Source organism: Gossypium hirsutum, chromosome A03 (assembly GCF_007990345.1).
Source record: "Gossypium hirsutum isolate 1008001.06 chromosome A03, Gossypium_hirsutum_v2.1, whole genome shotgun sequence".
NCBI classification, from domain to species: Eukaryota; Viridiplantae; Streptophyta; class Magnoliopsida; order Malvales; family Malvaceae; genus Gossypium; species Gossypium hirsutum.
Window position 1 is genome coordinate 14,897,786 of NC_053426.1, and position 18,079 is coordinate 14,915,864.

An 18,079-nucleotide genomic window follows, 5' to 3' on the forward strand; every position below is an offset into this window, starting at 1 on the left:
GCCCCATAAGACTTAACCAGTTTCAAAGTACATGTGATTGCATAATCTCTAATAAGATTGTTTTTAAGGTAAAAATCAACGCATATTAAAACCATACCTAATGTGTTTTTCCCTGGTTATATAGCATGAACCATTGTTTTAGAAACACATCTCTATGTCCTTTAATGTTGTTCAACCCCACTCGACGGTAAAAAAACTCCACAACTCCTTTTGGTCCACACGAAAATGGAGATATTGCGGTACAAAGTCTTCCACTAGTGATAGTAAACGAATAAGACTTTTTTTAATAAGTAGGGTCTACCACTGTTGTTCATACACTTATAATATCCCCCCCTTGTATGGTGATCAGCTTAGAGGTTACTTTTAGGTATGGCGTTTGCGGGGGGGATACCAGGTGAAAGAGGGCAATACAATGGCAAGGTTACCCTGCTTGTTGTCCTCTCATGTGTGGTGGCTGCCTCGGGTGGACTTATCTTTGGTTATGATCTTGGAGTTTCAGGTCAGTCTGGTTTTGGGCTATGGGTTAACTTACTATTTCAGTCAATTTAAGTTTCAGATGCTCTCATGTATAAATTCCCGCCATTAACACTATTTATCTGACCTTGATTTTGAAGGGGGAGTAACCTCTATGGACCCTTTCCTCAAAAAATTCTTCCCGAATGTGTATCGAAGGATGAAAGAAGGTATCAAGATTAGCAATTACTGCAAATTTGATAGCCAACTGTTGACCTTGTTTACATCTTCACTCTACCTATCTGGCCTTGTTTCTTCTTTATTTGCATCTACTGTGACTCGAGTCTTTGGACGAAAGGCGTCGATGCTTGTAGCAGGGGTTGCTGTCCTTATTGGTTCAGCCCTTGGTGGCGCTGCTTCTAATCTCTACATGCTTGTATTTGGTCGTCTTTTTCTTGGAATTGGACTTGGATTTGGCAACCAGGTACTATAATCTTCTTTGTCACAGATATATATATATATTGAAGTTTTTGCTCAGCACCTTGTTATTTCTTCTTATTATGCAAAATCTTGTCGAAATGGACTGAAACAACAAGTTTGACAGCAAATTTACTTTCTGAATTCAAAGAAAATGCTGCAATAAGGAGGGTAGAAACGAGTAAAATATGGGTAAGAATATCATGAAGGCATGTACTATAAGTTAGATTGTATCTTGCCCTTTCCATTAAAATTTTGGGCAAATTAGTTCCTATATATTAGGTCAAAAAGTAAATTGGTCTTTTCTATTAAAATTTTATCCACTTATATTGTTATAATTATATTGTTATAAATTATTAGACAATGACATATGGCGTGTCATATGTATCTCATACTCATGTATAGAGACCAATTTTTAATAGTAGAAATGAATGAAATTTTTAACAGAAGGACTCTTTTATCTAATGTATAGGGATTAATTTACTCATATTTTGAGTAAATGAGACAAAATACAATCCGACTCCTATTATAATGCCTCTATGGTAGTTTTACCGTAAAATATGTAGTAACTAGTAACAGCAGTTAAGAATTGTCTTTCATTGACGTGGTGAAAAAAGAAAGCTTTACTGATGACAATGAATCTTGTAATCAATGGTCTATGTTGGCCTTTTCTATTTTTCCCTTAAGTATAGAGATATGATCTTTTTTAAGCAAACCAGATGATCAACTCCTGTTAATTCAAGATTGTGACAGAATATAGTGTTAAAACATGTTCAATGATAAGTTACGTACATGACTCTAAATATTTATCTGCTGGTTATTTATGCTCCATTTGCTTGCTTTGCAGTCAATCCCACTCTATATCTCTGAAATGGCGTTACCTAAACACAGAGGAGCTATGAATATTATCTTTGACACTGGAGTTGGCATTGGAGTACTAATAGCTAATATCATCAACTTTTGCACTGAAAAGATTGACGGAGGTTGGGGCTGGCGTATCTCCCTATCCATGGCTGCGGTTCCAGCATCAATCCTGACTATAGGTGCAATTATTCTTCCTGACACACCAAACAGCTTGATTCAGAAAGACAATAACCTGGAAAAGGCCAAACGTGTGCTTCAGCGTATAAGAGGCACCAATGATGTTCGACAAGAACTCGATGATCTCCTCAAAGCAAGCTCTATTTCAAAAACAACCAAAGACCCATTCAAGAAAATCCTACAAAGAAAGTATAGGCCTCAGCTGGTAATGGCGGCAGCAATACCATTTTTTGCACAAATGACAGGGATTAATGTCATTACATTCTATGCTCCAATACTATTCAGGACAATTGGTCTTCGTGAAAGTTCTTCACTCTTGTCTGCAGTTGTGATTCGTTGTTTCAACGTTGGCTGTACATTCATATCTATGTTTGTAGTCGATAAGCAAGGTCGAAGAGTACTGTTTATGCTTGGTGGAATTCAAATGCTTGCAACACAAGTAACAATAGGAGGGTTTATGACAGCTTTATTAGGTGATCATGGTGGATTGAGCAAGGCGAGTGCTTATGTGGTTTTAGTTTTGATATGTATATACATTTCTGGGTTTGGGTTATCTTGGGGTCCCTTGGGATGGTTAGTCCCTAGTGAGATTTATCCGTTAGAGATTCGATCAGCAGGCCAAAGTATTACAGTAGCAGTCAGCTTTTTCTTCTGTTTTCTTATTGGACAAACTTTTCTAGCTATGCTTTGCCACATGAAGGCAGGGATTTTCTTCTTTTTCGGAGGATGGGTGGCTCTGATGACCCTATTTATATACTTCTTCTTGCCGGAGACCAAGAACGTACCAATCGAGAAAGTGGAACAATTGTGGAAAGAACACTGGTTTTGGAAAAGATTTGTGGGAGATGAAGTTGATGACAGTATTTACAAGCTAGACAAATGATAATTAAGGTTTCATTTACAACATATTTTACTCTTCTTCCTTTTTTTTTCTTTTGCCCAAAAAAGGGTTATTTAAATTACCAAAACATTGACGATTAGTGAGACAGGATCAAGTGATTAGATGTGTCTATGTTTATCAAGTCAAGCTTGTTGAACATGTATTAAACATAAAACCATTAAAATTCAGTCTTAGCTTTGATATCTTACGGAGTTGTTGGTTTTATGTTGAAACAGTGAATTTGAAGCCATTTGTCTTCTTTGAAAGAGAGCTTACTGAATAAAACTTCAATTTAAGAAATAATTAATGTGAAAAATTTTCAATTATTTTTATTTTATTTCTTTTAACATTATCAAAAAAAAAGTGTCTAAATAAGATGGACTTTAAAATTCCATCAAAATTCCCATATCTTGAGTATTTGACTTTGTTAAGACTTGTGGTTTCACAACATGATTACATTACATGATAAAAATAATTAAGCACAACAAGAAAAGATAATTCTAATACATGAACATAACAACCCATTTTGGTCCTCCTGCTGTCTTGAACAACTTTGATACTTTTCACTGGATCTATCTGGATTGATTCTGTATCTTTGATGGCGTGGAATCAGAATAAAGGGAATCAAGCATAGAAACTTTGGAAGCTCTTCAGTGACGTTGATTGTTGCCAGCAGGTTTCATTCGTGCATACCCTTAGAGAAGCCAATTCCATTGCCAAAATGGTGTGGGATCAGTTTTTGGTTGCTTCCTTGTAACTTTTCTGCTGTGCTGATTAGTTGGGTGGAGTATGAAGAGAAGATTAGAGAGGGTAGCGTCCCATGACGACGTGAGGGTGACACGGGTTACATGTAATTTTGAGGATAAAGGCAGGGGTGTTTTGTGATTTTCATAACATGATTTGAAATGTGGGGAAAACAGGCGGGCTTTAGTTAGTGGATAATGGAAGATCGGAGAGTGCCATTAACCGTCTAAACCGTCACTAGAAAACAACAACAACAACAGATAATTTATGAGAATTAGTGACCTGGGTTTTGAATTTCTTGAAATATGGAAAGACAAAGCGATGGGACATACATAAAGAAAGGGCCATGGACTGGTGAGGAAGATGAAATCTTAATGAACTACGTGAAAAAATATGGTCCAAAAGGATGGAGCTCCATTCGATCCATGGGACTTTTACCCAGAACTGAAAATCTTGTCGTCTTAGATGGGTTAACAAGCTTAGACCCAACTTGAAAACGTAAATTTGTCATCTTTTTTTTTTTTATCTCTTTACTTCTTCGGATTCCTTCACCAAATATATTAATCATTTTTCGTTTTTCTTGCCAAAAACAAAACGGGAAATGCCTAGTGGATGCAAATTTTCAGCAGAGGAAGAGAGGGTGGTGATAGAATTGCAAGCAGAATTTGGCAACAAGTGGGCCAAGATTGCTAGGCATTTACCAGGAAGAACAGATAATGATGTGAAGAATTTCTGGAGTGCTAGACGAAAGCGGCTGGAGAGAATTTCACACACACCGAAAAGTAAAGGGAAAGATCATGATGTTCTCCATGAAATGCCAATGGTGGAGGTAAATTAATAATTCAACACACAAAATCAAAGCTAGCTTTTTTGCTTCTGTGATAAACGGAATACATGGTTATATGTTTTCAGGTTGTTCCGAGCAATGGTGTCCCGTTAGAGCAAGGATCATCATCTCATCAACATCCTTTCTTTCCAGGAAACACGGAAGAATTCAAAATGGTGCCATTACCTGATCTAATTAAGCCAGATTTCCTGAACATGGAAACAGGTCTTTCCGCACTAGACATTGAGCCGATTAGGATGATACCGCAACTGCAGCTGGACCTTCCCATCTTGCCAGACTCCTTTGACTTCAACTTTGCCGCCATGTTCAATAATCAGGAGGCTTCTGAATCTGAAAGTAAACCAATATCATTGACCAAGATTCCATCAGCTGGAACAAAGGGCAGCGATGCTGAACTTGGAAAGAAGGAAAATATAGGAAACTCTGCAACTCCTGACAGCTTCGTTGATGAATTTCCGACCGACATGTTTGATTGCCTGGAGCAGCTTGTGAGTTCATCCGAGTGGTAAAACACACTAGTGCCGATATCTTTAGTTCTAACTTGGGGAACTTTCCTACTGGCGCACTGCTAAGTTATATGTTAATGTTATAACTACTACCGAATCTATGTCAATTGGTACTGACGAAGGAAAATTAATCTGGAAAGCTCGAGTACTTAGAGAATGAGATTACAATTTTCAATCCCTGAACCATTGCATATTCCTATATTTCGTGTCACCGTGTTTAAGATATTTAATATTTGATTAAATTTTATATATTAATAATTCCTATTATATAGATTTTGAGGTTTATTTATTTGTGTTATGTTATTATTTTGTGCTGTGTTTCATATAATGTTTTAATTATTTTCTTTTAAATTGGTGTCTTGTAATTGTATTATCTTCAATACCTAAGTATAATAAAATCTTAGGTTATGATCTCCAAAGCTTTATATGACCGTAACAACAATGCCCTATATAGAGGAAGGCCATTAAAGGCCAATCCGGTGGATTAATACATAGTATATAACACTCCTTACATGTATTCGACGTCAGAACGGGGTACGAGATATTACCGGACTTATACACAAGCAATCATACAAAACTGAGACATAAATTTCTATCCAAATTTAAAACTTTTCACATACATTCATATGCATATATACTTAAACCAATATTAACCAATTTCAATGGCCATTTACAAAATGAATTATCAATCAACATAAGCCAACACATATTTGGCCAAATCAATTATGACACATAACAAAATGACCAAGTCCCTATACATGCCATAACTCAAAATTTTGAATAGGGAAAAGAAAAAGGAGTAAGCTATATAGCTTAGTAAGTTCCTATGCAAATAATAAGCATCATATCCAAACATTTAACATACAATTAACATGATGATAATTGGCATAAATATTATTAAGATCTTATAATCATAACTCAATCATAACCTTTCCGAGGGTTCATCACATAACGAGCTCATTGCGTATAAGTTTTATGTACATACCTGAGTCATATTGAATTGGATTTACATACAATTCATCTTTGACATACTCGTTAAATTACCCATTCAACCACTTGGAATACTAAAGGATACTAGGGAGTTCGTGCACACGGTACCAACAGCTTAACTATGGTCTTACACGAACTCTCATATTGATTCTATATCCTAGATACTGTCTTACACATAGTCTCATATTGATTCCATATCCCAGATATGGTCTTACACATAGTCTCAGTAACCCAAATATCATGACATTTGTATCCTATCTATTCCTAAGGTTCAACTGGGATTTCATGCTTGTCGTAACTTTGTCGAATACGTCCAAGGGTCAATCACAATTCATACAATAATAAATCATTTAAAACATAATTAAAACAATGCATTATTTACATACGAACTTACCTCGGTACAAAAATAGTAGAAATGGGACCTAATCATCAAACACTTTGTTTTCCCCCGATCTAGGTTCGAACCTCGTTTCTCTTGATGTATAATAGCAAATTTAACCATTTAATATTCACATTGTTCAATTCAGCCCAAAATTACACCATGAAAAAATTATATTTTTCCCCTAAACTTTGACATTTTTACATTTTGGTCCCTAGGCTCGTAAAATGAAATAGATTCAATTTCTTCGATTCTCAAGCCTAGCCAAACCTATTTCATGCTTATAATAGCCCACATTTTTCATTTAATCACACTTTTACACACATTTTATAACCTTTTTACAAATAGGTCCTTTTGACATTTTCATTAAAAATCATCTAGAAAAAGTTATTAATCATATTCCAAACATACATTTTCTACCATTAGACATCAAAATACACACATATCCAACATGGTTCAAATTGAGCTTGAAAAGTGGAAAAACCCTAGCTATCTCTTCTCCCTTCAAGTTTCGACCAAGCAAGAAGAAGATAGACTAAAATTTACTTTTATTTTACTTATTTTGTCTTTAATTGATAAATTACCAAAATGCCCTTTTTATCAAACATGAAATTTCACCTAATCCATGTCCATTTTTGTCCACTAACTTAACAAATAGTCTACTTACCATCTAAGGACCTTTAATTTAAAATTTCATAACAATTAGACATCTCTAGCATGTAGAACTCAACTTTTGCACTTTTATAATTTAGTCATTTTTGCTAAATTGAGTGCTCAAACGTCAAAATTTTCGAACGAAATTTTCACAAAATCATTCCATAAAATTGTAGACCATAAAAACATAATAAAAATAAGTTTTGCTCCGTCGAATTCGTGGTCCCGAAACCACTGTTCCGACTAGACCTAAAATTGAGCTGTTACATAGTAGGTATACTCATTCATTGAATGACCAATAGATGTTGACCCATATACAATGTGCATAAAAAACAAACAAATTTATAAAAAATATTTAAAGAACGGGTTTTGAGTGCAAATGTACAGTGTCGATTGTAATATTTATAGTTTTGATGGAACACGAGGTATTCCAAGGGGTTGTACCCAAAGAAGGAGGCGATTGAGCAATTCCTAGCCAAGAGCATGCAAAGTATAAACAACTAATCGCTAAAAATTATATTATGGAAAATCATAAATTGAATAGTGATTAAACTAAACTATTGGGTACTACCTAAAGGACTAAACTATAAGGGATGAAATGTTATGAAATTCATAAATAACTAACAAACGCTGGTTGGTTGACTTTGATGTAATTCATTAATCATTTAATTAAGGTTCTAAATTGGTTAAACTCCTTAAGTGGCTTTGTTTTACTCCTCAGTCTTAACTTTATCAAGTTAGACAAATTAGTTCGGTTTATCTCTTGATTTTACCAACTAACCCGGAGTTAAAAGAATCAGTGATCAACAAGATCTCTTCTCAGTCTCACTTGCCTAAATCTTCCCTTAGGGTCTTCAATCATATGTTTTTATATTCATTCAATTTAGTTCAATTTATTGCAATTTATTCTCTTAATAAAAAATTAGCTTACCCACATATCTATTAATCAACCCCTTAGGAGTTTAGTTACTCATAATAAAAACTAAATGCATAATTGCATAAAAAAAAACCCGCAACGTTTGGGGGCTTTTGGTTTTGTAGCCTTAACCTTTTTATTTTTTGATTGGCACCCTCAACATTACGATTTTGTAAGAAATTAGCCTAGTTTTAATGGTCAACTCACGTTGACCGTTAATCAAACTGTAGGTCAACATGATAGCCCATGTGGCATGCCACATAAACGCACGACGTCATCTATTTAACAAAGTTTTTCTCTCATTTTCTCTCTTGCCAAACACCATTTTTCTTCTTCAAAACATATGGTTGGCTCATTTCATTTACAAGAATCAATTCTTTCATCGACCCATAACTATCCACACCCCATTCTTCCTTGCCCATATCACCCAAAACCTCCCTCGATGGTGAAAATATTAGCGTAGGAAGAACGGTGAGCGTCACAGGACATGGTGACACTAAAGATGTTATTCCACCTAACTTTTTCGCTCGGATTATAAACGAAGTCGTATTCCGTGGAGTGTAAGGAGGAAACCAATTGTAGCTACTATTGAATTTCTTCTTATTACCGTAGAATTTTATGACTTTTAACCGATTCTGATTTTGAAGCTCGTTAAGAGTTGGAGGTTTGTATCCTTGAGTATTACTACTGGAAGCAGCGAAAACAGAAGAAATAGCAGAAATAGAACCCATGGGTAAAGGCTTATTCTCAAACTTCTAAGAATCTTTACTGAATACAACTTTTTTTCCCTTCTAATTGTTATTACGATTGAAAGAAAAGAATTTCTTGTTAGGGTTAGGGTTTTGGTTTGGGTCCTGAGATTGCCAAGGCTTGTAGCTTCGATTCAACATCATCGGAGGTGGTGGTTGAGTCATCATCTGAGGATCGGTGTTTATAGGTTGCGACTGAGGCGCCGCCAATTGATTCATCGCCTGAGAGTGAGCCACCGACGCCATCAACTGATGAGACTAATTCATTATCTATGGCTAAACTGGAACTTGGACCTGAACCATTGATAAACCATAAAAGTAACACATTTTAATCCCATACTTAGCATATTTTTGGATAATTTATTATATAATTAGTAAATTAGATGCTCCTAATCCTTTAATTTCATGTTTTATACTTAGGAGAGCATAGGGGAACAAAAAGAGCTGAAAATGGGCTAAAAACGGATGAAATGGGCTGATTTAAAGATCCACACGGCCAATACTAATGCCACACAGCCTAAGCACACGCCCGTGTAAGCCACACGGGCTAGCTACATGTCCATGTGGCAGCCGTGTCTATATCACTCCCCGTTTCCCAAATACTCAGAAAAAAGCCAAATTTTAGGGTTTCTGAGCACTCTAAAGTCTATATAAACACACTAGAAGTAGACCTAAGGGGAGACGTAGAGCAGAAAGCAGAAATTACTCAAAGGAAGCTGTTGGAATTGTCTCAGAAGTAGATCCACGTCAAGATTGAAGATCTCCATTCAAATTTCTCTTGAAGTTTATTTGGGTTTTTCATGTCTTGTTGTTTTTCTAAATTTAAGATGTCTTCCTTTTATATTATGAACTAAATTCCCTAGATACCAAGGGAAAATGAAACCTAAGACGGATCTTATTGTTTAATGTTCTGAATTTAATGATAAATACTTGTTCTTGTTCCTAATTATGTGTTCTTAATTATTGTTTTAATATTTTCAGGATATTATTCCAAGTTGATGTGCTTATTCAGAGGAGAAAAAGTCTCTATCTAAGAGTAGATCTACCATAATTAAACGGAGTTGCATGCAACCCTAGAAATAGGGCAACATAAATATACCGGATTAGAGTCAAATCTAATAAGGGAATCCATAGATCGAGTTAATGCGATAATAGGGGTTTTAATTAGAAAGAGATTTCAATTAATTAACCTAGAGTCAGTTGTTATTAGTCTCGAAATAGATATTAACATAATTTAGGGATTTCTATGGATCAAGACAAGTGAATAAATCGTTTGATTCAGAGTTAGAATAATAAGTGAAGTCTAGGTGAATTATTCCTTGGGTATTGTCTTTATTATTGGTTTATTCGATTATTTTCTTCACTCTCTGTCGTGTTTATTAGTTAATTAGTTTAGTTAAATTTAGATTAAAATAAAATCCCTTCTATTCTAGGCTAAATAATAGAAAGATAGTTAATACTAGTACTTTTAGTCCTTGTGGATACGATATTCTGGACTCACCATAGCTATACTACCATTCGATAGGTGCGCTTGCCTTTGTCGTGATCGTAGTTTAGTTTAGTGAACCATAAAACGATCATCAAGTTTTTGGCGCCGTTGCCGGGGACTAAGATATTATGAACGCTTAATTTTTATTACTTTAGCTATTTTTTATTTTTAATACAATTTATTTTTATTTTTATTATAATTTACTAACTTATCTTCTATTTGCTTCTGGTAGGTTTCTTTAGTTTATGACTAGAAGAAATCCGTCAGGACTTCTACTTTTTGACAGTAAAATTGAAAGCACAGCTCGCAGAAATCTTAAAGAAATAAGGCGAAGTCTACAGTATATAGAGGAAGAGCACGGGGACTATACCAATACTACCAAGGAGATGGTTGAAAATCAGAATAATCCGCTACCTCCTGTGGTTGCTATAAATCCTGTAAATCAGAATCCTGCTCCTCGTACTATGTACAACTTTGCTAAGCCTATTTTAGTGAGGGCTAAATCGAGTATTGTTAAACTTGCAATTGTTGCAAATAAATTTGAACTGAAACCTAACACTATACAAATGATTCAACAGTTTGTTCAGTTTGATGGTTTGCAGGATGAAGACCCGAATACTCATTTGGCTAACTTCTTAGAGTTCTGTGATACTTTCAAAGTAAATGGCGTTTCTGACGATGCCATTCGCCTTTGGTTATTTCTATTTTCATTAAGGAACAAAGCTAAATAGTGGTTGAACTCGTTACCATTAGGTTCCATCACTACTTGGGAACAAATGACTGAAAAGTTTTTACTAAAGTATTTTTCACTGGCTAAAACGGAAAAGTTGAGGAATGATATCTCTTCTTTTGTGTAGATGGATTTTGAAACTCTTTACGATGCATAGGAGAGGTATAAGGACTTATTGAGAAGGTGCCCTCACCATAGGTTACTTTTATGGCTACAAGTTCAAACTTTTTACAATGGTTTGAACCCCTCAACTAGGCGGTTAATTGATGCAGCTACCGGTAGGACCCTAAACAAAAAAATACCTGAGGAGGCTTATGAGTTTATTGAAGAAATGTCACTGAATAATTATCAGTAGCAAGTCATGAGGACAAAGCCGACAAAAGCCGCTGGTGTTTTCAACCTCAACACGGTCACCATGTTATCAAACCAAGTAGAGCTTTTACATAAAAGGATGGATGGTTTATGTGTCTCTACACAGGTACATCCAGTGATGCAATGTGACATAAGTAGAGGAGGAATGAATAATCCAGAATGCCTAGCCTATGACCCTAGCAATACGAACGAACAAGTCAACTATATGGGTAACAATTCTAGACCTCAGAATAACCCTTATAGTAATACTTACAATGCAGGTTAGAGGAACCATCCCAATTACTCTTGGGGCGGTCAAGGCAATCAAAGACCACAACCTCCTCCAGGCTTTCAACGACCTTACCAGCAGGAAAAGAAGCTGAGCCTTGAGGAGATGCTAACGAAATTCATCTCAGTGTCAGAAACACGTTTCCAAAACACCGAAACAGTGCTTAAAAATTAACAAGTGTCGATTCAAAGGCTCGAGAACCAAATAGGTTAGCTTGCTAAGCTGATCTTTGAAAGACCATAAGGTAGCCTGCCTAGCAACACCGAGACTAACCCAAAAGAGCAACTCCATGCGATTACTGTTAGAGATGAGGAAGGGTTAGTTGATTCTAACCCAGAACCAATGCAAGAAGGCGTGGTAAGTAAAGATAAAGTGGATGAAAGCCAAAATAAACAAAAACGGGTAAGCAAAGAATATACACCTCGCATGCCATACCCTAAAGCGACAAAGAAAGACCGCACAGATGAACAATTCGGTAAATTTCTTAACCTTTTAAAAAAATTACATATTAACTTACCGTTTATTGAAGCTCCTTCGCAGATGCCCAATTCAATTAAATTTTTAAAGGAGCTTCTGGCAAACAAGCGGAAGTTAGATGATTCGTCGCATGTGGAATTAAATGCAGTTTGCTCAGCAATTCTACAAAATAAACTACCCAACAAGTTAAAAGATCCACAGAGTTTTACTATTCCTTGTTTAATTCATAGTTTAGCTGTTAATAATGCTTTGGCTGACTTAGGGGCAAGTATTAACGTCATGCCCTATAAAATGTTTAAGCAACTAGGTCTTGGGAAGCCCAAACAAACCAGGATGAGTATTCAACTAGCAGATAAAACTATTAGATTTCCTAGAGGTATCATTAAAGATGTACTAGTAAAAATTGATAAATTCATATTCCCAGTAGACTTTGTTGTTTTAGACATGGAAGAGAACGGTGACGTTCCTTTAATCTTAGGGCGACCCTTTTTAGCGACTTCCAGGACTATTATTAATGTTGGTACAGGTGAACTCACACTTTGTGCAGGTGACGAAACGGTTACTCTTCAGGCTCGTGATTCGATTGAGATATCAAGTAATGAAGATGATCTAATAAATCTGGTTAATAATACTAATCATGTGGTCTAATCCCCATTACAGGAAACACTTTCGAGAAGCATAAATGAGCCACGTTCTAGTTCATGCACTAACAATGGAACCATCCATGAAAGACGAATGTTACAGATATATGAACTAGATGAATGGCGGACTTATGGAGAGGAGGAGTAGAAGCAACACCATGTCAAGTTTAACGAGAGAACCAATCAATTCAAGGTTGGGGACCAAGTCTGGTTAGATAAAAATGACCCTCGAATTATCACTACAGGGCTCAACACAAACGGAGCGACTTCTTTTAAGGTACTCAAAGGCTTTCCATACGGTACAGTCGAGGTAACCCATTCGCATTTCGACATTTTTAAGGTAAATAGTCCTCAACTTAAACCTTATTTAAATAAAGGAATTGACAGCGAGAAAGAGGAGTTTCGACTCTGTGATCCACTGTGACCATGTGAATACGAGGTAAGTCGAGCTTAGACTCTAAATAAGCGCTTCTCGGGAGGTAACCCGAGCACTAACACCACTAACTAGTTTATTTTTATTTAATTTTCTTATTTAAAATGTAAATTTTGACCCACAGAACCTAGACACACGGGCGTGTCCTAGGTCGTGTGACTTCACATGGGGGCAATAATGAAATACACGACCGTGTGATGTGGCCGTGTGACACACGGGCTTGTCCTTAGTCGTGTTGACCCTGGAGCTAAATTTTTCCAAATATCGACAGAGACACGGGCTAAAAGAGGCTACACGGGCTTGCGACACGGCTGTGTAGCCCACATGGCCTGGACACACGGGCGTGTCCTAGGCCGTGTGAAAATAGAAGCTTAATTTTTCAAATTTAAAACAAGTCAGAGGGCTACACGACGATACACACGGCCGTGTGTTCGGACACACTAGCGTGTGGGATACCACACGGGCGTGTGGTATACCACACGGGCGTGAGAGAAACAAACAACGTAGCACACGGCCTAGACACACGAGCGTGTCCTAGGCCGTGTGAAGAGTGGGCCATTATTTTCCTCGATGAACACGGGCTAGGTTTCGAGCCACACGGGTACGTGGCCCAACACGGACCGTTACACTACCGTGTCACCCATAAAACCCCTAATCCCTAATTTTCTTTTACTTTTGTCTTTTTCCCCAACTTACGCATCCCTAGCTGCCACAACACCCCCGCCCCTACCGTCTGGCCACCAGCCTCTCCGACCTCTCTCTTTCTCCGTCTTTATCGACCAGCCACCTAAGCCTTACCCTTCCCTCTCCTTCACACACAATCCCGACTCCCATTCGAACCCCCTCCCTCACTCTCATCCTTGTCCCTCCCCAACACCCAAACACCAGCTCGCTCCTATCTCCACCGCAGCCTCCTCGTCGCACGAACCCCGGCCCCGATCCACCACCGCCGCACCCCAGCCTTGAACCTCCCATCACCAAAAAACCCCCTTCCCCTCTTCTTTCTTCCCCCTTTTTTTTGTCTTTTCCCTTCATCTTTCCTTTTCCTCTCCTTACTGTTCGACCTTCGCCCGTTGACACCACCATCTATCCAAACTCCGGCCAACACCTACTCCGTCGGTTTCCTCTTTTAAGATACTTTAGATTTTTATTTTTATTTTATTATTATATTTTTTTCTTTTCATTCTTAATTATTTCTTTGGTTATTTTCTCTCTTTATTTGTTTGTGCTAACTCATTTTTTTGATATTTCCATTATTTCTAACGAACTCTTTAGCACTATTGACGATTTATTTTAGTTAGTTTTCCATTTCAGTAATTTTGTTCTTATTTGATGATATTTTCTTCTATTTGTTATAGTTAGTTAGATAGCTATTTTTCTTATGATTATTTTTGTTATTGGCTGAATTATATTATTTCTATTGGATTCTTATTGCTAGTTTTTAGTTAACTTTTCTTGTTAATATGTTTCTTTCTAGTCTTATTGTTCATTATTAGTACTGCTTAGGTTTCAGCATATTGTTTCTTAGTTTGCTTATTGTCTTCATTCAATTATTATTATTATTATTATTATTTTCTATTTATTCTACTTGGTTTATTTATTATTTTTGTTCTCTTTTTGTTAGGTACATTATGACGAACACTTGAGGTAAATCCAAAGTAACCGTCCTCGCTTCGAAAAAGCGAAAGAGTTCAGGCGCGACCTCCTCGAGCGCCTCTACTGAGGTTCGTCATCCTTACCTCCGATTCTCTGCAGACCCACTTGAGGACTTATTTCAGCTCCTGCGCGTGCGACCACTAGGTTTGGGCCAATGCATTGACTGGGCCGCATTGGAGCAGGTAGGACTAGCTGATGAGGTTCGCGCTTTCATGACTACAGCACCATGAGACCGTTTCTTTGATATCATCGAGCCCATATATATGGAGATTACTTTGGAGTTTTGCTCGATGTTTTACCTTCAGCGCATGATGTCGACGCGTGATGAGCACGGTACCATTACATTCCGACTTGGTGGCTTGGTGCGACATATGAGCATCCTTGAGTTTGGTGCAGCTTTGGGTATCTACACTGATGAGTTTATGGGTGCCGATAACTTTCTTTACCTCTACTGTCACATCCATTACTCACCTTCGTGCTATTTGGACTGATCTCACAGCCTGTCAGATCCTTTATGAAGCGAGGAGCTCGAAGGCGACATCTCTTTCTCCAGCTTTACGATACATCCATGCCTTATTAGCTCACACTTTGACTGGCAGAAGAGAGAGCACAGGAGTTATAAGCAGTACTGATGCATACTATCTTTGGAGCATAGCGACCGGTTACATATTCGACTTAGCTTATTTTATCGCTCTTGCTTTTCGCCATCAGATAGATCGCCACAGGAAGGGTCCCATATGTCTAGGCCCTTACGTAACTCGCCTTGCTCGACACTTCTATTTACTCGAGACACCGGAGCAGTCTTCGACACTTACCCTAGTCGGTCAGATGTCCCCTCAGGACATCTCGAGCATGATCCACATGAGGATGATTGAACGACGACGTGGAGTAGAGCCCCCTCAGTACAGACTAGTTTAGTCTGACATTCAGCATGACCCAGAGGACTTCACTGATGATGTTCCTCCCTATCATGAGGACCTACTATAGCCTCTACTATCGAGTCACCGACATGCTCCCTCTGCTGCTAGCTCCCTAAGAGTATCTTCCGAGGAGTTCGCTAGTTTCCGTCAGTACTGTGCTCAGAGGTTCGATAGTATTGATGCGACTTTACAGCAGATCTGTCAGTATCTTCATATCGCTCCTCCAGCTCCACCGGCTCATGACACTGATCAGTCTGATGATGAGAACCATTGAGTCTGATTATTTTTATGTTTATGTTTATTTTTATTTTTATCTTTTATCTTTTATTTTTATTTATACTTTTACTTTTTTTTATTTTTCTTTTTATGTTTAGTTTGTTTTCCTATTTTAAACTTTATTTTAATTTTTATGGTTGTTTCTTAACGAGTAACCCTTTAATCTTCTTCAACATTGTGTTTATTCTCTTACCAGTTGCTCAAATTTTTGTACTACCCCTACATTTATCTACAATTCCGCTTTTCACTATTCTGTGAAATTCATCCACCATTCAAGGTAGTTTCAATTATCTCCCTATCTTATGATATTTTGTTTCTATTATGATTTATATTTGTTTGTACATTGAGGATAATGTACATCTTAAGTGTGGGGAGGTTATTTATATGATTATCAGAAAATCCCTGAATTATGTCTTGTGCTTAAGTAATTTTCTCATATTACTATTAGAATGAATTTTTCTTTAGTTTGTGATTTTTATTGATATGTTTTCGATTAAATTCATAGGTATTTGTGCATTGATGGTTTAAACTTTAAGACATTAGAGAATCAAGCATAACAAGTCTATTTTTCAGAATTAAAATTTTTTAGGCTGTTTCCCTAAATTGAGGTATTACCTTGAAGTTTGAAATTTGTAAGGTTGACATAAAAAACAATAATTTTTTTGAGACTTTGAGCCTTTAGAGCATACACTTTTCTTACTCATTTTATTATTGGTTATGAGTGTGTTAATATTGAATTGTTATTCTAGAACTTGCTTCGATTATACATGTTGAGAACACACTTTTGATTTGATATACTGAGATGATAAAGGCACTTAGGTTTTAACCCACTTACCTCACAAAAATCCTACCTTCACAATTAACCCTTAGCGAACCCTTTTGAGCCTAACAAACCTTTTCTTAATTTATCCTTAATATTAACCCATACATCATACTTTTTTATTCACTAAGAAATTTTCCTATTTTATTAACTCTCTTTTTGTCGAGATTTGATTTGGTTATTATCCTAAGTATGTTCTTTTACTTTAGTTGTATAATTTTCTGTTATTATTCATTCATTCATTCATTTAAAAAAAAGAGAAAAATAAAAAAATAATAATACATATATGTTGATTATTATTAGTTATTTGTTTTGAGCTTAAGTATTTAATTCCATATTCTGAGAAGAAACTCAAGTTTCTCTTTAATAAATTCGATTGATGTAATTATTTAGTGTTAGTTTATTTTTCTAGTTAGGTAATTTATCAATTCGATCTCGATTCTAACCTTCTTTTTTAGTCTTTATCCACACCTTTAACCCAAGCCCGATACAACCCTGCAATGACCTTTTGGTTTGTGGATCATCTCAATTATAGTGGTGGCGATTTGATTTTCATGCAAGCCTATGGTAATAACTTTTCATGTTTGACTATTGAGTGCTTAATTTTTGAACCTTAAACACTTTGAGTGATTTGAGTGAACCTTTAGTGAGGATGTCAATTCTTGTCAGTTTTGGATTAAAGGTAATTATTTAGATAAGGGCTTAGGTTGCTTGTGCATTTAGTGCTCTTTTAGTTGAATTATCAATGTATCATTATTTGTAAAATTATGATAAAATATTATTGATGAGAATTATGAATTGAAAGAGTTTAATTTCAATTGTGAGTTGAGGATTTTGCTTGAGGATAAGCAAATGCTTAAGTGTGGGGATATTTGATAAACTATAAAAGTAACACATTTTAATCCCATACTTAGCATATTTTTGGATAATTTATTAAATAATTTAGTAAATTAGATGCTCCTAATCCTTTAATTTCATGTTTTATACTTAGGAGAGCATAGGAGAACAAAAGGAGCTAAAAACGGGCCAAAAACAGATGAAATGGGCTAACTTAAAGATCCACACGGCCAAGACTAATGCCACACAGACTGAGCATACGCCCTTGTAAGCCACAAGGGCTGGCCACATGCCCATATGGCAGCCCGTGTCGATATCGCTCCCCGTTTCCTAAGTACTCAGAAAAAGCTAAATTTTAGGGTTTCTGAGCACTCTAAAGTCTATATAAACACACTAGAAGCAGACCTAAGGGGAGACGTAAAGCAGAAAGCAGAAATTACTCAAAGGAAGCCGTTGGAATTGTCTCAGAAGCAGATCCATGTCAAGATTGAAGATCTCCATTCAAATTTCTCTCGAAGTTTATT

At 36.5% G+C, this 18,079-nt stretch overlaps 2 protein-coding genes and 1 non-coding gene across 3 annotated transcripts; 2 read left to right on the forward strand and 1 right to left on the reverse strand.

Annotated features, from left to right (window-relative positions):
* Positions 1-153: 153 nt before the first annotated feature.
* Positions 154-3,117, forward strand: LOC107947341 (hexose carrier protein HEX6). Its single transcript, XM_016881982.2, has 3 exons — positions 154-499; positions 615-937; positions 1,778-3,117. Exons 1-3 carry the CDS (start codon positions 370-372, stop codon positions 2,852-2,854), a joined length of 1,530 nt encoding a protein of 509 aa, XP_016737471.1. The 5' UTR covers positions 154-369; the 3' UTR covers positions 2,855-3,117.
* Positions 3,118-3,344: 227 nt separating this feature from the next.
* LOC107947690 (transcription factor DUO1-like) lies at positions 3,345-5,158 on the forward strand. The gene is made up of 2 exons (XM_016882262.2): positions 3,345-4,424; positions 4,508-5,158. Exons 1-2 carry the CDS (start codon positions 4,197-4,199, stop codon positions 4,949-4,951), a joined length of 672 nt encoding a protein of 223 aa, XP_016737751.1. The 5' UTR covers positions 3,345-4,196; the 3' UTR covers positions 4,952-5,158.
* A 5,791-nt stretch (positions 5,159-10,949) lies between these two features.
* On the reverse strand, positions 10,950-11,056 carry LOC121225649 (small nucleolar RNA R71). Its single transcript, XR_005923510.1, has one exon. It is a non-coding gene; the product is annotated as a small nucleolar RNA R71 (small nucleolar RNA).
* Between the last annotated feature and the right edge of the window lie 7,023 nt (positions 11,057-18,079).